At 35.5% G+C, this 21,448-nt stretch overlaps 1 protein-coding gene and 1 long non-coding RNA gene across 5 annotated transcripts in view; one reads left to right on the top strand and one right to left on the bottom strand.

Annotated features, from left to right (window-relative positions):
* Positions 1-496: 496 nt before the first annotated feature.
* On the top strand, positions 497-19,579 carry LOC108698307. The gene is made up of 7 exons (XR_001932612.2): positions 497-1,146; positions 4,830-4,944; positions 8,047-8,109; positions 9,586-9,627; positions 13,202-13,273; positions 17,654-17,689; positions 18,706-19,579. It is a non-coding gene; the product is annotated as an uncharacterized LOC108698307 (long non-coding RNA).
* Positions 3,291-21,448, bottom strand: part of cdk5rap2.L (CDK5 regulatory subunit associated protein 2 L homeolog) — a 192,688-nt gene continuing 174,530 nt past the window's right edge. For 3 of the 4 annotated variants that reach the window (XM_018229695.2, XM_041572512.1, XM_018229696.2), the window contains one exon: positions 3,291-4,547. In XM_018229695.2, the coding sequence (XP_018085184.1) occupies positions 4,516-4,547 (32 nt within the window). In that variant the 3' untranslated portion in view covers positions 3,291-4,515. The remainder of the gene's footprint in view (positions 4,548-21,448) is intronic. The other variant, XR_005963252.1, reaches the window with a different exon arrangement.

Raw genomic sequence — 21,448 nt, 5'->3', positions numbered from 1 at the left:
TCGCATTACTCTCAAAATCCCTTTCGGATGTTGGTTGGGATGGTATTACGCTCAATGGGGATTTTATGTGCAGTACCCTGTACAAAGCCAGATCTAAGAAGTGCAGACATTCCACCCTTCTTCATAGTAAAAAATATTAGGGATGGCCATTGAGACAATTCACAAACTCCTGATTATATTTGTATATGTTACGTTCGGGATATATGATCAGCAACTCAATGAAGTGTGTGTTTGTGTGTGTGTCACAGCAAGAAAAATGTAGCAAAATGCAAAAAGGTTGAATTACATCAGGTTTATTTTGATCCAACGTTTCAGCTCCATCTTGGAGCTTTCGTCAGGGAAGAAAAAACAACAACAGTGCATGGAGAGGGAGTTTAAATAGGCACTAGTTGGCGCCAAAATGTGGTTACTAGGAGCCCCTAGCAACCAAACAGAGCTCAAGGGGAAAGGTCATCCCATATATTAAAAACAAAATACGTGATACCGCTTGTGTAGGGGAGGGTTTTATTATGCCATGTACGGGATATTTGCCATATAGAGCTGTGTTACTTACAACTTACAATCATATACCGCTTTATATGATTTGTTTCCCCCCCCCCCTTCTTGTGTATCGTTGATTTATAATGCCAAGAGGAAGGATAGCTGGCGTATCCCCTCAAGAGATATTGACGCGGACAAGGCTTCATGTCTAGACTGTTGTTTCTTTTACCTCTACCACCCGGGGAGGTATCTGCCAATATAGTCTCAAAGCTACCAAACTATACCGTTGAGTACCTGTTTTTTGACATGTGGACTCCCTAAGTAGGGACGATTTAGAGCTACCCCATGTATAGGCGTGTATATGCACCCGTCTTCTCTATACTATTGGTAAAATGCTGCGCTATGTTGGGTGCACTCCAGGCTTTTAATAGCAGGGACTGTCCCCTCCTTGTGGCCAGCTAATACCTTGTCATCAAGCACACTACTCGGCTTATGTTGAGGTGCGCTAGGATGCGAAGAGTTGACACGGGTTGCTAGGCAACGCGCCTGGGGTATACGCTCGCAGCAGCTCGACTCGCGGACTAACTTCCGGTTCACCTCTGTGAGAAAAACTAAGGGTCGCGCTGACTGCAGTTATTACCGGCACGGCTGAGACTGGCACAAGTTGTAAGTAACACAGCTCTATATGGCAAATATCCCGTACATGGCATAATAAAAACCCTCCCCTACACAAGCGGTATCACGTATTTTGTTTTTAATATATGGGATGACCTTTCCCCTTGAGCTCTGTTTGGTGGCTAGGGGCTCCTAGTAACCACATTTTGGCGCCAACTAGTGCCTATTTAAACTCCCTCTCCATGCACTGTTGTTGTTTTTTCTTCCCTGACGAAAGCTCCAAGATGGAGCTGAAACGTTGGATCAAAATAAACCTGATGTAATTCAAACTTTTTGCATTTTGCTACATTTTTCTTGGTGTGCCGTCATCTGCTGGGATACATTTATTGACTTTACGATTGGCACCCAGACACTGTTCGTTTGAATGGATGTGCGTCCCATTATCGTTATATATATATATATATATATATATATATATAAAGTTACTGTATTATATGGATTTGATTGAAATAATGTATTTCATCCGTGTTTCATGTGACACTTACAAACATTGACCTTATGGGATGATTTATATGTATGTTTTTAATTGACTTGATTATAAAGCATGTGATGTCTGCAAGCTATGCTATGGCTTCTGACTTTTCTGACTTTATGTAGGCATGAAATGCCCTATTGACCTTCTGTGATTTTAAATTAATTCAATAAAGCATGTTATATACTGTATTTATGGATTGATTTGTTGCCCTCTGCCTGCCCCATGATGTGATTCAAACATGTCTGTTTGGAGTACATTGCTTGCCTTCCCTCTCACATTACATATACATTTCTTTTATATCTTAACTGTACTGTAAATTCAAAAAGGTATATTTATTTAACGGTACACATTAATAGATCGTGTTGCTAAGTGTCAGTCATAGAGGGAGTGGTTATGGGGGGAGGGGATTAGATACTACTCTGACATAGGGGTCCGTTTACTAAAGTGCGTTAAAAATATTCGCACAAAACATAGACAGAATTTTCGCCAAATATGTTATTGCCAGTTTACTAACCTGTGGTAAATTTAAATTTGCGAATTTTCTTGCGCAAGAATAATTGTTCACCAGTTATCGCATTCAGTGAAAATAACGCTACGTACACATTAACGCCTAGTTTACTAAACAGCGAAATGTGCTTAAGACAAAATTAACGCCAGAATATTCGCAAACTTTTACCGCCACCTATGTAGTGGCGTAAAAGTATTTTTTTCACCAGAAAATTCTCAAGGGGCAGGAAATATCCCATAATACTTTTTTTTTACCCATCATTCTTTGCTGACAGGAGAGAGATCTGTAGCTACTGCTGACAGGATGTTTTGGCTTCTGCTTCTATCTGCTGTTATAAGCAGCAGTTTCAGCTCAGAGTCTTATTATTGGCAGCGGGCATCACAGTCCAAGGATTCTTCAGCCTCTATGCTTTTTTGGTTTCATTGTGATTGGCTACATTAAACTGTGCATTTCTATAAAGCAAAGAGATTGACTGGTATGATTTCTTCTTCCTATGATTCTATTGGTACTCTGGTAATGTTGCTGGATGGTATAATTATCAGTTAATAAAGTTTATGAGTTTTGAAGATGCATTTCTGGCCATAAATGTCACAGTTAAAATTGCCATAATAACCGCCATAAAACAAGACTATTTTATAGCATAAATATTCGCAAAAACTAAATTTTTCGCCAGAAAATTCGCAACTCGCTAAAATTACCGCTAACGTAAGCTGGTTCCTTAACGTAATTACCGCAAGTGATCGCAATGACTTCTGAGCACATCGCTGTTTAGTAAACTTAGTCACTGCGAATATTCTGCCGTAAAATTATTCTCAGCGATAACATGCGGAAACTTAAAGTCAGATTTACCGCACTTTAGTAAACGGACCCCATAGAACCCACTTAAGAATTCACTGGTGTATGTCCAGTCACCTTATGCATTAACATTGTTCACAATGGAAGGGGGTAAACAAAAAAGGTGGATAAAAATGGAATACGGTAGTTCAAATCACACATCCATGTTTATTCAACACCCAGCCTCCGCATATGCTCAGCTGTTTAGTTTAAAAGCTTGAAATCTTTTTTTCCATAAAATATAGACTGATATGGTACTAAGTAAAACCTTTGTGTGTTTTTTTTGTTTATTTCTTAAAATACTAACTTCTTGTTGCCACTACTTACTACTACACAATAGTGAATTGCGGCCTAACCGGCCTCACCGAACCCACACTTAACCCAGCCCAACAGTGATGTGCGGGTTGACCCTGAAAACTGTGGTGACTTGCAGGTTGACCTGGTTCAGGTTGAAACCAGAGGGGTGCACAGAAGTAGCGTACAAGAAGACATAGGTACAGGTTGGGCGCAGATACTATAATGGCAACATTTTGTTGAGGTTTTTCTGGCCAACACATTACTAAAGCCCAAACTTTCTAAATATTTTATAGACCTGAACCTAATTTGCCACCTCTGGTGGGCCATGGGTGAAGATATAAGGGGAATGGCTTAATATCCTGTATCTTTCTTTCCTTGGTGAGATTTCTCCTTAGTGTCTGTGGCACACACACAGTGTGTTTTTACATGGTGGATAAACTGGCTCTGCAGCGTGTCATATTATTTTAATGGTGCCTCTCAACATATGTGAAAGCATTTTTCAGCTGGAAGAGTGACGTTTCATCAAAACAAATAAGAGGCTGATTTCATGTGCTTATCTATCAGATGAAAAACACCACATGGCATGCGCCTATTTTACTCTATAATTTCACCTATTGAAAACTATCAGAATGATAAGAGAACTGTCTCAATGGATTTTTTCCTTAAAGCATTTGAAACAAGTGGAATTTTATCAACATAGCTTACCCACAGTCAAAATGCATAAGCAAGAGTATGGTATGCAAACGTACTAAGTATATTTAATATATTTAAAGATATTCACCAAATTGTGTCTGGAAGTCATTGATAGTGATTAAATTCCATCTGTGAGTAGATTTGAATCTATTTTAAATATAGACCATTATACAAAAATAATTTCTAAAACAGATAAAATAGCATGCATTTTATCATTATTTAAAATGCGTCAAAATATCTGTCTGTATATAAACATAAAATAAACTAAAATTAGGGATGGGCGAATTTTTTCGCCTTGTTTGCCGCCCTTAGACTTGTATGGCGTTGTGTGAAAAAAAAAAAAAAAAAGACGCGCGTCATAAAAATTTTGTCGCGACATTATAGACTTTAATGGACGTCTGCGACATTTCGCCAGCGTTGAATTTTGGCGAAGCGAAACGGATCAAATTCGCCCATCCCTAACTAAAATATAAAACTCAATAAAAAGGGAAAAGTCTCCATTGTATGCTGAATGTTGGAATGCCTTGATTGTAAATAGAATTCCATGCTGCTTTTAAATCAGTGGTTGTTCTTGATGATTTGCATCTGAAAAAGAAAAATGATTGTAGCCAGAAAAATTATATTGAAGAGGTTTGAAAACAACACAATGTGCAGTACACAGTGGTGCCAAACAATCTGCTTTACAAAGGCTCACGCAGCTGCCTTAAGTTTGCCTAGCAGTACCCTGTTTATGTTTGAAGTGTCATGCTATCATATGAGCAATGCTATATACAAGATCTAGTCCATGAAGACTAGATGCAAAGAAAAAGGGATTTTTTTTTAATTTACTTTATTTTTTAATTTACTGTAAAATTATTTTCTCCAAAGACTATCAGGGAATACAGGAGAAGAAAGCCATTTATATGTACTGGGGATGACTTTGACGTAGTTGGCCAGCTGAAATATATTGCAATATATGGACAATCCCTGTTTTGTTTAAAGGGTAAGGTATTTTTAGTAGTTTTTTTTTTAAATATATTCTTTATTTAAACATTTATTTCCATTGAAATAAAATAAATCAAGATTCAACAACATAAACTGTATCGTGTCATTTTACAGCATTAATCAAAACATGAAAAATAATCAAAAAGAAAAAGAAACAAAATAAGCATAAAACCATAGATTATGAATTTCCACTACAATTCATTTTATTACATAGTTATTTCAGTATCCTTTTCCTTTTTATCTGTTCTTGTTCTAGCATCTTTTATATCTTTCATAATAATATTCTTTCCTTACTTAAGAAATCAATCCATCTGTCCCATAATTTATGGTGTTTAATTATTTGACCTTTTTTGCTATTATTTCTTCCATAACGCTTATTTCTTCTATTTCCTTAATCCATATTTCCTTATTAATTGGTTTTTTTGTTTTCCAATTATTTGGTATCATATTTCTTGCCTCTGCTTTCAAAAGTTTAGTTATCGGGTCTGTAATAATTATTTTCTTTATTGGATCATATAGGAGTAGAATTTGAGCTGCATCTATACAGATGCAGCCACTTTGGTTTGTGTGTTTGACACAGAATAACTAAACTCAGATATCCCACTTATCCCATTTAACACAGAAAATTGCATTCCATCTAATTAAAGCATTCCCCATTGTGAACAATGGTGCTTTGGTATGCTAATGAAAAGGTTAAATGCATTAAATGAGTTAAGATGACTTTAGATAACACAGTTTCTTCAATTATTCCCGAGTCATGATGCATTTAACACACAAATCCAAGTGGCTTCATCTGTATATATTCCCATTTTTTCGAGAGCATTCAGGACATACCTCCAGAATGGCCTAATTATTTCACAATCAAATTAACAATGAAGTATAAATGGGTGTATGTTACTTTACAGTTCCCGCATCTCCAACATACATCAGACAGACCATACATATTATGAAGCTTAATTGGGGCATAATACATCTTGATAGTAACTTATATTCGAACTCTTGCATTTGCATTCCTCTCTGACAATAACCTGCTGGACCCCCTACAATCTGGTTTTGATTCGCTTGGCCTTCTTTACACAACCCTGTCCTGGTTCTGTTTCCACTTCCACCTCTATGCTGACGATACTCAGATCTATCTCTCATCTCCCGATCTCAACCCAGAACTCCTAACTTGCGTCTCCTCCTGCCTGTCCGCTATATCTACCTGGATGTCCCAACGCTACCTTAAATTAAACCTCTCTAAAACTGAAATGGTTCTCTTTCCTCCAACTAACACCAGTAACATCCCGGAAGTATCCATCATAGCTAACAATTCCACTATCACCCCCCTCTCCCCGGTGCCTTGGGGTTATCCTAGATTCTGCCCTGTCATTCACTCCTCATATCCAGTCACTTATTAAATCATGTCACTTCCACCTGAGGAACATATCCAAAATACGATCATTTATCACCCACGATGCTGCCAAAATTCTTATTCACTCCCTCGTCATATCACGTCTAGACTACTGTAACTCTGTTTTAATTGGCCTTCCCCTCCAGAGACTGTCACCTCTCCAGTCCATAATGAACCGATCTTCCTCTGCCACGCCATTCTGTCAATCCCTGCACTGGCTTCCGCTACCTTTCAGAATCAAATTCAAATTAATGACCCTGACATTCAAAGCACTTCATAACTCTGCCCCACCCTACATCTCTGAACTCATCTCTATATACTCACCCAACCACTTACTACGCTCCTCTACTGACCTGCTACTCACTACCCCTCACTCTGCTTAACTACCAAATGCAACACCACATACAGTACCACATTTCTCACCCACTTAATACGATCTTGCCCAGTCCCATACCTTGTGTATTACTCCCTTCCCTTTAGAGTGTATGCTCTTTTGCATAGGGCCTTCCTCACCTTTTGTACCGGTTTTGATTGTGATGTATGTAACTCCATATGTTCTATGTATAGAATTCATGTGATTTATAATCACATTTACTTTTCAGTGCTACGCAATATTTTGGCGCTATATAAATACATGTTTATAATAATAATAATTTTTGTATCTTTAGATCTTCTATATTTGCTTTGCAAACCCCATTCTTGATCTGTCACAGATAGTTTTAGTTCTTCAAAATGTTGTCCTAGTCAATGGCATTATGAGCAGCAATCAGCATGGCTTTATGATGGATAGGTCATGTCAGACAAATTTGATTGCTTTTTATGATGAGGTAAGTAAGATGCTGAACAGTGTGGGGGGCAGTAGATGTGATCTATTTGGATTTTGCCAAAGCATTTCATACTGTGCCCAACAAACGACTGCTTTCTAAACTAAGGTCTGTTGTGCTTAATGAAGTCATTTGCACATGGATAGGAAAGACTGGCCAAATTGGGAATGTTCACGCTGGAGAAGAGGCGCTTAAGGGGTGATATGATAACTATGTATCAATATATAAGCGGATCATATAATAATCTCTCTAATGCTTTATTTACCAGTAGGTCTTTCCAGCTGACACAAGGTCACCCATTCCGATTAGAAGAAAAGAGGTTCCGCCTAAATATTCGGAAGGGGTTTTTTACAGTGAGAGCTGTGAAGATGTGGAATTCTCTCCCTGAATCAGTTGTACAGGCTGATACATTAGATAGCTTTAAGAAGGAGTTGGATTGCTTTTTAGCAAGTGAGGGAATACAGGGTTATGGGAGATAGCTCATAGTACAAGTTGATCCAGGGACTAGTCTGATTGTCATTTTGGAGTCAGGAAGGAATTTTTCCCCATCTGAGGCAAATTGGAGAGGCTTCAGATGGTTTTTTTTTGTCTTCCTCTGGATCAACTAGCAGAACCTTTAACTAATTCTCCATAGATTATTGATAAACTATGTTGCAACCTATCTCCTATAGCTACACATTTTTCAAACCAAGTCAGAGGCTTCACAATGTCATCAAATTTTTAATGACAGAATAAAGTGCCTGATCTGGTTTAATATCCACTCAGATCTAGAGTGGGATCCATATTTAAGTATTAAGGCTTCTTTAGTAATTATCTTGTCTTTATCTAGAAAATCTCTTAGTCTTAATATTTTACCTTCTATTTCTTCCCAATTTTGCAATAGTCTTATCTTCTTGTCCTGGTACAAAGTCCGGGTTATCGCATGGGCATTAAGACCGAGGGATAGGTAATGATATTTAATTTTCTATTTTTCATTTTCCATATCTTTAGAGTAGGGTTTACTGTTATTTCCTCTATCTATTGTCCAATCTTGTATTTTATTTAACCATATAATAGATCCTAATTGTAATCCCCTATCTCCACTTTCAGCATTAATCCACAGCGATGACTATTCTTCTATAGCCCATCTTAATATCCTCGATAAGTGGACTGCTTCATAATATGTATGGAGACATGGAAGACCTGCTCCTCCTTCTTTCTTCTTTCCCACTAAATTAATATATGATACCCTTGGTATTTTATCTTTCAATACAAATCTCATCATAATACTTTTCATCTTATTAAAGAAACCTTTTGGTACATATATTGGTAGTGCATGAAATATATACAATATCTGTGGACGTACCATCATTTTTATAATATTCATCTCCCAAACCAGGATATATTAATATTTTTACATATATTCAGCTCTCATTTTACCGTTTTAAATAATGGTAAATAATTCCTGATATATAACCGTTTGGCTTGGGCTGTAATTTGAATCCCTAGATATTTAATTTCAGTATTCGACCATTTCAACGAAAATGTATTTCTTATCTGTTTCCTTCTTCATATTTATATTTAGTATTTCCGACTTATTATAATTGATTTTAAAATTCGAATATGATCTGTATCTGTCTAATAATTTCATGATATTCGGTATTGTTATTATAGGGTGGGTTACATAGAATAATAAATCATCAGCGAATGCTGCTACTTTTTTTCCTAATTTCAATTGGAAATTGGTCTATAGCTTGCACATTCCACTGGGTCTCTCTCTTCTTTATTTATAACCATAATATGCGCCTCTTGTGACTGGTTTGGGATATTACGGTTTCTATTTTGATCATTACACAATTGTAGCAATCTTGTAGCTATCTCCTTTTGAAATATTTTACAATACAAGGAGTTAAAACCATCCGGTCCTGGGCCTTTCCCTAGGAGAAGTTCTTGGATTACTTTTTTCAGCTCATATTCACTAAAAGGTTGTTTGAATTCTTCCATTATCTTTGAGGATATCTTTGGGATATTAAGCTCTTGCAAAAAATTCATCATATCAATTTTTTATTTTTATTTATTTTTTTCATTTTCTATGGGGTTTTTTTTCTGATCCCTTTAAGTTGTATAGTTTCTGGTAATATGTTAGAAAGCATCTTGCTATCTGATTCATTGTATATACCATATTATCTTTCATTTTGTGAATACACATCTACACTTTTTATATTGTTTTTAATTTATTAGATAAAAATTTACCACATTTATTTCCATATTCATATATTTCCAATGTAGATGATTTTAAATCTAGTTAAGTTTTCAATTCCCTTCTCCTAAGCATTAACTGATTCAGTATATCATCATCATTTCTCATACTTTTATGATTTTGTTCTAAACTCATTTATCCCAAGATTCTATTAATTTTCTTTTTTATTATGTGAACCCATAGCAATTAACACATTTATGCGACTCCCAGCAGATATGTGGAGAGGTATTTATATTTTCGTTTTCTTCAAAAAAGTTTACTATTGCATCTTTAATCTTCTCTTTATATTGCATATATTGTATTAAATGTTCATTTATGATCCAATTAAAAGATTGCTTTAGTGTATATGGCAAATATATATATATATATATATATATATATATATATATATATATATATATATATAAATAATGAAACTAATTGGGCAATGATCAGATTAAAAACTAGCTTCAATTCTGCTTTTACTTACATTTTGTAACCATCTATGCTGAATGAAGAAATAATCAATCCTGGAATATTTCTTATGCAGGGATGAATAATATGTATAATCTCTTTCCACTGAATGCATACATCGCCAAATGTCTGCTAGGGTCCTAGTAATATATGATTTATCTTTCCCAATACAGAATGGTTGATATGTATCTTCCCTGAAGAGCCATCCAATAATGGATTTAAATGTATTTTAAAACTTCCTCCCATTATAACCATTCCTTCCTGGAACTCTAATTTTCTTAATAGTTCTTTTAATATCTTGCACTGTTTAGTATTAGGTAAATATTACAGAGGGTTACTTTAATACCATATAAATCTCCCTTCCGTATTATACATCTTACATCTTCTCTTTTATATTCAGCTTTTACAGTGAATGGTATATTTTTATGTATCATAATTAACACTCCCTTTGTCTTGTTTTCGTTATTATTGGCCATAAAAATGTTATTATGATATCTGTGAATAATTCTTGGCGCTTTCCCTTCCATGAAATGGGTTTCTTGACAAAACATGATATTAGCTATTACCCTAAACTATTACAGTGATTCAATATCTGTGATCGTTTTACAGGTTCATTAAAACCATTAACATTAACTGAAATTAATTTGCATTTCATCAATTGAAAAAAGCAAAAAAAAAAAAAGAGTAATGATTAAGCATCCAGTTTCATCATCAGAATATAATAGGACTGAAGAAGCATCAAAAGCCACTATTGCAAAAAAAAAATAAAAAAATTCAACTTTCCATAAATATTATTTAAACTCCTGTAACTAAAGTGTGGCTATTTATTTCTAGGATAGTTATACCTATCTTAGTATGGGGGGAAAGTGAAGATAACGCTTTGATAAAGAAAAAAAAAAAAAAACGTAGAAAAAGGACCATAAATGGTTCACAGCATGTCGGATATAAACCATTCCATTTATTCTAAACACATTTAAAAAAAAGGGGGTTAGGTTGGAACATTTAGGGGGAACATTTATTTAGCTCGAGTAAAGGATTAGAATGAAAAAAACTTCGAATTTCGAAGGTTTTTTTTGGCTACTTTGACCTACGACTTCGAATCGAACGATTCGAACTAAAAATCGTTCGACTATTCGACGATAGTACTGTCTCTTTAAAAAAAAACTTCAACTATCTACTTCGCCACCTAAAACCTACCGAGCACCAATGTTAGCCTATGGGGACCTTCCCCATAAGCTTTCCTAGCAATGTCGGATTGAAGGAAAATTGTTCAATCGATGGATTAAAACCTTCGAATTATTCGATTTGAAGGATTTAATCGTTTGATCGAACGATTTTTCCTTCGATCTAACTAAATGCAGTAAAACCTTCGAGTTCGATATTCGAAGTCGAAGGATTTTACTTTGATGGTCGAATATCGAGGGTTAATTAACCCTCGATATTCGACCCTTAGTATATGTGCCCCTTAATTAGATTTATTATTATAATTGTGGTATGGGGGGGGAAATAAGTATATATTGCATATGTATATGTATATATATATATATATATATATATATATATATATATATATATATATATATAATCCAGTAAATGGACCCGCACTCATTCATATTTAGTGAAATAAATGTGTCTTTATTCACAGGTTCATTTCCAACGTTTCGGTCCAAAGGTCCCAGAGAGGACCGAAACGTTGGAAATGAACCTGTGAATAAAGACACATTTATTTCACTAAATATGAATGAGTGCGGGTCCATTTACTGGATTGTATTATCAAACTTTGACCAACGCACCACCATCGACTGAATTATATCCGGAAGGAGTGCGTTCACTGTACACACAATATATATATATATATTTATATATATATACACACAGTCTTATTCCCCCTTTTGTTTGCTCCAGTCATTCCAATATTTTCTTCATAAGAGGTTAATTCTTCTCTATTCCTTAGTGAGGTTATACTTTTTCTTGCATGATGTCTTGGAGTCACACAAAAATCCTCAAGCTTCAAAATGTCCCCATAGTTACATAGTTAAATTGGGTTGAAAAGTCCATCAAGTTCAACCCCTCCAAATGAAAACCCAGCATCCATACACACACCCCTCTCTACTTTTAATTAAATTCTATATACCCATACCTATACTAACTATAGAGCTTAGTATCACAATAGCCTTTGATATTATGTCTGTCCAAAAAATCATCCAAGCCATTTTTAAAGGAATTTAAAGTGCATTCCACAACCTCACTGTGCTAACTGTGAAGAACCCTCTACGTTGCTTCAAATGAAAGTTCTTTTCTTCTAGTCTAAAGGTGTGGCCTCTGGTACGGTGATCCACTTTATGGGTAAAAAGGTCCCCTGCTATTTGTCTATAATGTCCTCTAATGTACTTGTAAAGTGTAATCATGTCCCCTCGCAAGCGCCTTTTTTCCAGAGAAAACAACCCCAACCTTGACAGTCTACCCTCATAATTTATGTCTTTCATCCCTCTAACCAATTTAGTTGCACTTCTCTGCACTCTCTCCAGCTCATTTATATCCCTCTTAAGGACTGGAGTCCAAAACTGCACTGCATACTCCAGATGAGGTCTTACCAGGGACCTATAAAGAGGCATAATTTTGTTTTCATCCCTTGAGTTAATGCCCTTTTTTATGCAAGACAGAACTTTATTTGCTTTAGTAACCCAGCATTAGACAACTTGTTATCTACAAAAAAACCCAGATCCTTCTCATTTAAGTAAAGTCCCAACACACTGCCATTTAGTGTATAACTTGCATTTATATTATTTTTGCCAAAGTGCATAGCCTTGCATTTATCAACATTGAACCTCATTTTCCAGTTTGCTGCCCAGTTTTCCAACTTAGACTAATCACTCTAACCATCTGGTACTTCTTTAAGATTCCATCCTGGTAAGCTTAGCTTTCCAATCCCTAACATTATTAAGAATCCATCTGTCTCTTCAGGCACTCTTAAATTGTACCCTTGGCCATCTTTCTTTGTTGAATACCAAGATTTTTTTTATCGGTCAGAAACTTCAATAAACGTCTCTTTTGCTAGTGTTTTGCCCAATAAATGTTGTAGTAAAAGGATTTCAGTATCTTTATATTTAACACACTTGGCCTCTCTTGCTTTCTGCATTATCTCTTCCATTATTGTATAATCATGTATAGCATATAATATATACTCATAAACTGGGGGTTTGCCGCTCAAGATCTGGTATCTGCGCAGAGTGTATAAATATTTCACTGTGTAAAGATCTAGAGTACGTTATTAACTTTTGCTGGCTTTGTTCCAGTTGTTCAATCGTGCCAACATACTCACAAGATCTTTTTTTATTTCTTTCAGTTCATTGTGAAGTGCCATAATTACCTTCTGCAGCATCCCTTTAATCTCGGACTTCATCAGAAGATATTCCAGGTACGAGCGCAAATCCGTCTCCTGCTCGGTTTCTATGTCCGTTGTGTCTGGTGATATACTTGGATATCTCTGGTCTCTTGCTGTCGCTTGCTTCCTAACCTGCACCAATTTTTGATCATCTTGTATTTGTCCATTTCTATCTTGTATTCTGCTATTGAAGGAAATCCTGCACTGATTTCTTTTCTTCTTTTCTTCTTTTTGGCACTACAGGAATCCTGTGTCTCTGGTATATGCAAGAGTAGGTACACAATAATTTGGCATGCCCCCACCCAGGGTCAGGACAGATTTCAACCCCAACCCAACTAACAGGCAGTAAGCCTGTGGTTCCTCGCAGTTTGTGGGTCAACAAATCAATATCACAAATTCACAGCCTCCCTACATATATAACTTTTCCCATTTTTCTGGCAGCCAGTGGTATGCATTGTTAAATGAAGTAGAGCCAGTAAAAATATTAAGTAGTCAGAGATGGTTGCACTGTGGGATGAAGGTCTCTGCAGGGGTCAAAGTGATATAAAGAGCTTTCATTCTTCTGAGATGGTTGACCTTAAAGTTAACCTTTATTAAGTTACAGAAAAGGCAATTCTTAGCAACTATTCAGTTGGTCCTCATTTTTTTTCAGCTATGTCTTCACGCTATTCCTTTTGTTTTTCATTTTTCGCTATGCCTATATATAACTTTTGTAGGCCCAGGCCTCAAGGTCTAGCATATAGTGATTATAGTTTGCTTATTAGGCTAGATTGAAAAATAAAGTATGAAGAAAATCAACTTTTAACTAATGGAGCCTCCTACTGTATAATGCCCTCAGACCCGTGGGCATCTCCCCCAGTACAGCACAAAATGTAGGGCCATCTTAGGTTTTTAAATGAGTTGCTTTCCTCTTCTAACTTCTGTATTTGCAGCTTTTAAATAGGGGTGATCGAAGAATGTTATTGTTATTTATCATTATATTTAGACACTCCTTTAATTATATTCCAGTCTTATTTAAACCACTGTCTGGTTGCTAGGGTAATTTGGATCCTCTCAACCAGATAGCTTCTAAAATTTCAATCTGAAATATGCTGAACAAAAATCAGAACAATAATTAAAAAAAACACAAATAATAAAATGTTAGGACCAACTGCAAATTATCACACAAAAATATTACGCTCTACAACAAATTATTTTAATTTAAAGGTTGATAACCCTTTTAAAAACTCCAAAAAGAAAGGAAAAAGGAGCAAGCACAGTAAAAGCTCTGCAAAATGTTTAGCTATATTTTCAAAGGAAATAACTAAACTACACAATGCAAAATATGTGGACACACTACTCGAAACATAACACAGGCCTTGCCTAGAACACCAAGCAAAATAACAAACCTGTGATAGGTTTCAATCTAGAATGAAGAAAACTTGAGGTAAGGGGATGGGAGGAAAGAGAGAAGTCAATAGAGTGATCACTCCATCCACCCTCAGGCCAAGGGGTTCCTGACTAGAGTGTAAGGCACATTCTGAATCTTGGATAATCAAACTGCAGACAATGCTTAAATATAACTTGTCACCTATTACTTTCTTTTCACATTTTAAATAAATTAAATTTGTAGCGATGTTGGATTTCATCCAAACTACCCTACCATGAGTCCAGTAGGACAGTGTTCTAAAGACTGCACAATTCTATAACATTCAGGAAAGATTATAGGCACCCATCTCTTGGTGGCTGCATCACAATCAGGAATGGCCTAAGATCACCACAGACACAAGTCTGTCAGGGTGGATGCAGTGTTTCCTTAAACTATGTAATAGAACAATCTCTTGAGTTAGACAGGGAGGCCTGAGATTTTGGAGGAAACAGATGGCAGACTGAAGCTCAGTACCTTTAAAAACACCTAGGTACAAGTTTTTGTCCTTTGCCACACTGCTCTGCTAAGTAGTTATCCAGTAAAATGCAGTGCCATTGGTTAGGGGGCAGGCCTGTAATTTTGGGCTAATCTAATATTGAAGCTCAGTATATTTGAAAACTCAACATGTTTTATTCCATCATCAGCTTATTGGCCCGTGTCTGGGGCCATCCAACTGGTATCCACGACCAATATCTAGCCAAAAGTCGGCCAGATGTCGATCAGGCAGGGTAAAAAGTTCAGTTGGATTGCGGCCACATCTGTTCGTTGATGCGGTCCTGCGATCCGACCGCCCATATTGCCTCCATTCTGATACGATCGTTGAGCCCTAGGGATCACGACTGAATCAGACCGATATCACCCACCTCAATGTGGGCATATTGGCAGATAAATCCACTCATTTGGTGGCATCAACAAACAAGCCAATCTCCCTGTGTATGGCCACCTTAAGGGTAGTACAGCAATATACAGTTGAGAGTGCTGTGATCTAGCAATTGTATATGATTGTATATGATTTTGGAGTGTGTGACTTTAAGCTTCAACAATGATGGTCAGCAAGGGATAAGAGAAACAACTCTTGCCATTCCTTATAAAACGGAGAAAATGTTACATTCCAGTGTCTCGGGATTAAAGCTCTTGCTGCAATTAGCAAATGAGTATCACTCAGTACACCGTTTTTATCTGTTATTAAATTCAGCAATATTAATAATATATCACTTTCTTTAATCTCAATATGTGTTATGTCTGCTATGGTTTGCAATATTTTACCCCAATATTCCTTCAAGACATCGCATTTATACCAAATATGTGCATGTGTGCCTATATCTTCGTTGCTCCAACATATATCCGAATTCTTTGGAAATATTTTTTTTAGTTTAGCTGTAGTGTGGTGCCACCTATTCGCTAATTTGTAGTTAATTTACCTTATTCTTGCTGTCCTGGAAGATTTATAAATTGTGGCTAGGATCTTATCCCATGTTGAGGATGAAATTGCAATGTTCAAATCTCTCTCCCACTCTTTGTGCGCTACATTCTTAAGAAGAAAGATATTGGACAGTAACAATTTGAATATTGTTGATATTGCTTTGTGTATTTCCTCTTTTCTTTCCAATAGGTTTTCCCACTTTGTTTGTGGTATGTTCCAATCTACAATCTTGTTTTTACATATATAATGGTGTAACTGATGATAATTCCACTTATCCCTAATATAACATCCCCATTCCTCTTGGATATCCACCAAAAGTTTTACCGTATTATTAACAACAAAGTGGCTTATTCTTGTATTTCTTCCACTTAGTTCTTGCCATCTATTAAAACCACCAGATTCTAGACTGGAATTGAACAAGGGATTTTTCACAAGAGGTTGTAATATATAAGGAATACTTGTCAAATTCATCTTGTCTCTGTTACTATACCATATATTGTATGTGGGGCCCATTAAAGGATGTTCCCTTGCTGTAATTGGTAAAGATTTAGGTTCTTCCCAAAGATAGCTTATCATAGGTATTTTTAGACACATTTGTTCTAATTCAACAAATTATTTTACCTTGCTGACCATGCTTTCAGGCGGGCTAGGTGGATTGAAATATAATATAATTGAACATCCAGCAATGTTAAACCCCTCTATCTTTTGGCATTGTTAATTGTCTATATTGAATCCTGAAGGGCTTTCCTGCCCATACAAATTTTATAATCATCAGTTTAATTAAAAAAAAAAAAAAACCCTGGTATCGTTATTGGTAATGCTTGTAGATAATATATCAGTTTTGGCATTAATGTAATTTATTGCTTGTATTCTTCCAAAACATGATTAATTCAATTCATTGCATCTGTCCACCAATTCCTGCGCTACTACTAACAAATCTGTAAGATTTATATGGTACAGTTCTGTAAGTTTGATGTAATATTCACCCCCAAATATCTAAAATTATGTTTCACCCACTTAAACGGAAGATTTTGTTCCAACGTATTTCTTACATTTCCTCATGTGTTTATATTAAAGATCTGAAATCTGGAGAAATTAACTTTAAATTATGAGATCCAAAATGCTTTATCAGTTTGAACATGTTTGGTACAGAATTTGTTGGATTGGATATAAATAACAAGATATCATCTGCGAAAGCCACAATCTAGTACTCTTTATCTTTTACCTTAATCCCTGTAATGTTTGGGTCAAGTCTTATGTGAAATAGTAAATTTTTTATTACTAGTGCAAAAAGCAAGGGAGACAAGGGACATCCCTGTCTTGTTGCATTGAGTATATTCACTGTGGGGAATAGTGAGCCATTAACTTTTACCCTTGCATACGGTTCTTTATATAACACGAAAATACGGTTTATTGTTATTTCTCCCAATCCAAAACCTTCCATAGTTTTTTTCTAAAAGTGGCCAAGCAATCGAAAGCTTTTCAGCATCTGTAGTAATTAGTATTGAAGGATCTTTCCCTTTTTTGGCCAAATGCATCAATGAAATAATTTTATATATATTATCCTTGTCTTCTCTTCTAGGTACAAAGCCTGCTTGATGTTCAGGTATTAAATCTGGTAAGTATTTTTTCAGTCTATTTGCTATCATTTTTGCATAAATTTTCAAGTCAATATTTATTAGGAAAATTGGCCTATAGCTAGCACACAATTGGGGATCCTTACCAGGTTTTGGAATAAAAGTAATATGTGCTTCTTACACTTGTTTATGGAATCCGTGTAATTTGTCAATAGAAATAAAATAAGAGCTTAGCAATGAAACAAATTCTGTTTTGTATACTTTATAATAGAGGGCGCTATACCCATCGGGGCCAGAACTTTTCCCTGTCACCAGTGAATCTATAGTGTCTACTATTTATTTTGCTGTAAATGGTGATTCCAAGATGAACCTATCATTTGCTTGTAAAGGCGTCAGATGTGCTCGTCTTATAAACTTTTCATCTATCTTATCTATTTTAGGTTCACCTAATTATAACCTGTATAATGTTTGATAGTATTGTTGGAATACTTTTACTATACTTTTTGTATTATAATGTATCTCCTGGTCTTTATCTTTTATTGAGGTAACAAATGTAATTGGATTCAATCTTTTTAATCTTTGTGCAAAGTGTTTACTAGATTTGTTGCCAAATTCATAGAACCTCTGTTTACTATTTATATATGCCTTATATGTACCTACAGATGAAGCCACTTGGATTTGTGAGTTAAATGCGTCATGACTCAGAGTTAATTGAAGAAACTGTGTTATCTAAAGTTATCTTAACTCATTTAATGCATTTAACCTTTTCATTAGCATACCAAAGCACCATTGTTCACAATGGTGAATGCTTTAATTAGATGGGATGTTATGTCACAGTTTTCTGTGTTAAATGAGATAAATGGGATATCTGTGTTTAGTTATTCTGTGTCAAACAGACAAACCAAAGTGGCTGCATCTGTAGGTCTAATATAGCTTTCAACTGCAATTTTTTGTTTTCTATTTGAGTTGTTTACTCTTCAATTACTTTTACTTTGTGTCCCTGTTCTAATTCCCGCATTTCTTTAATTAAGGTATTAATTTGCTTTTCTTTTTTCAGATTACTGCAGAGAGCAGTTTCCCATATTGTGGCCGGTTTTGCATCTGATTCTGCATTTTCTTTTACAATTTGAAAAATCATATCTCTGATCTTATATTTTTTCTCTTGTTTATGAAGTAATAAATTGTTAAATCTCCATGTGTATTCTCTTTTTTTGGGGTAGATCTATCATAAGTGGGGAAGTGATCTGAAAACAGTCCCATACCTATGTTTGCTTTTGTGACCAAGTGTAACCATGCTTATGAAATAAATATATGAACTATCCTGAAATAAACTTGGTGAGTTTTCGAAAAAAAAAAAAAAAACTGTATAATCTTTCTCCTTAGGATATAAAATTCTCCATGTCCACCAAGTGTAACTCTGGTAGTTTTTGTTTTATCCTTTTTAAGCCCTTATAGGAGATATGACTTATGTTGTTGGAGGAATACATCATTGGATTCAATATCAAATTAAGATCTCCTCCCAATATAACTAAACCCTCCATAAAAGTTCTCAGTTCGTCCAAAAACTTTGTTAAATATTTCACTTGAGCTTGATTGGGTGCATAAACATTGGCTATGTTCACTTTCAGTGCCCCTAACTTTCCCTTTATTATATATATCTACCTTTCTTATCCTTTTTGTTATTGTGTACTTCCAAGGGTACATCTTTATCATTACTCCTGTTGCTTTCTACTAAGTGTTATTACTATAGTATATCGGTGAATATTATTTTGTCAACAAGCTTTGGAGTATGACCTTCTTTAAAATGTTTCTTGCATCAATACTATGTAAGCTTGCAACTTTTTACAGGTCTGTAGAATTTTACTCGTTTTAAAAAGCTAATTGTCTCAAAATATCTTCTTTAAAATTAAAGGGAAGAAGAAAAAATAAAAAACTGCAAAAAAAAGAAGCCACAGACTTATAGAATTTATTTCCTCTGGCTGTTCGTTAGAAGCAGCAGAGTGTGCCATAGCACCTTATTGTGGGGTAGCGTGGTTGCCTAGTTGTTTGTTCTCACTAGATTCTGCTATGATGTTATGCATACAAATACCTTTATGTTCTGACCAGTGAATTTATTATTAACGTTTAGCCTATGGGCATATAACCAGTGCTGTTTTCCCATCCCTCTATATAGGTATTTTCCTTTCTAGTTGACCCCTATCCCTTCATCTTAGTTTATTAACCTTGAAACTGTTCACCTCCTTACCTCCTCAGTCCACCTCCTTCTCCCACTCAACTCCTTCCTTTCCCTATAGAAAGTGAAATGGTTTGTGTGTCTATATGTAGTTATGGATAAAGATAAATTTATATATATATATGATTAATTATATTTTGCATTTAATAATAAGGTTCCGCATATATCTGCAGGGCAGAACCTCACACTCAAATGCAAACCAATGCTTTCTTATAGGTGAATTTATGTGTATACATCATGTGACTATACGTATATAAAATACATTTATCAAATCTATTCAACTTTCATATCTTACACAACTGTCAATCTTAATCATAATACACTGTATAAGCAGTTAGTTCAAGGCACCTTCACCATTCTTTATAGGGATATGTTCCTTTATAGGCTAAAAAGTCTCTAGTCTCTCAACTTAACTTAAAGGAAAACTATACCCCCCAAACAATGTAGGTCTCTATAAAAAGATATTGCATAAAACAGCTCATATGTAAAATCCTGCTTCATGTAAATAAACCATTTTCATAATAATATACTTTTCTAGTAGTATGTGCCATTGGGTAATCATAAATAGAAAATTGCCATTTTAAAAAATAAGGGCCGCCCCCTAGGATCGTAGGATTCACTGTACTCACAAACATACAAACAAACCATACATGTTAGGTCACATGAGCCAATTAACAGACAGAGTTCTGTCTTTTGCTTCCACACTTCTTCCTGTTACAGTTAGAGTTGAAGTATTTCTGGTCAGGTGATCTCTAAAGCAACACACAGACCATCACAAAATGGTGGCTCAAGGCAAGAGATGTAAAAGGGCAAGATTTACTTAAATATTTATTCCAGTTTGGTAAGATTCTTTAATATGCCAATTAATATGATATGAACTATCTGTTGCTTAAGTGTTCATTTTGGGGGTATAGTTTTCCTTTAACAGTATTAGTCTTATAGCCCTTTATCCACTTTAGTGTTGCCTTAGAAAGAAAAATACATAAATCCAACCCAATTTTCCAATGAATGTCATCGTTACCATTCATGTAGGCCTGAAGCCAATAATTATGTTCCTTTTCTGGGAGAGGAAGTTCTGTCCCTTTAACCTCCGGACCTTGATATACCCTGTGGTTCTTTTGTAGTTTGAGTCTGGCCACCTTCCCATTGTTGTGTAAACTTGAAATCCACTGGGCAAGGGTCTGCTGTGAGCCATCCTGGGAGGTTCATCGGTGCTAGTTGCATTTTTGAGGAAATATTTTGTAACTTTTGGGAGTCGAATCGTATCTTGTTGTCCATCTCTGATAGCAATTAGGGAAAATGGGAAGCCCCATCTGTATTGTAGCTTTTTCTCCCTCAGGGCCTCAGTCAATAGTCCCGGAAATGTCTTGAAATAATTTCACTGATATTTCTTCAAATATTAAATTGTTGCTTTCTCTGACTTTAGCAATATTTTTTCAATGCAAAGCTTTTTAGGCAGCATAAGATGTCTCTTGATGCATTTGGTGGTGCAGATTTTGATTTTTGCACCTGAGATGCTCTCTTTATGCCTACATCTGTAGAGAAGCAACACTGGTTGGTATCCCTG

This window comes from Xenopus laevis, chromosome 8L, assembly GCF_017654675.1.
Source record: "Xenopus laevis strain J_2021 chromosome 8L, Xenopus_laevis_v10.1, whole genome shotgun sequence".
NCBI classification, from domain to species: Eukaryota; Metazoa; Chordata; class Amphibia; order Anura; family Pipidae; genus Xenopus; species Xenopus laevis.
This window is presented reverse-complemented; position numbering and strand designations above follow the sequence as displayed.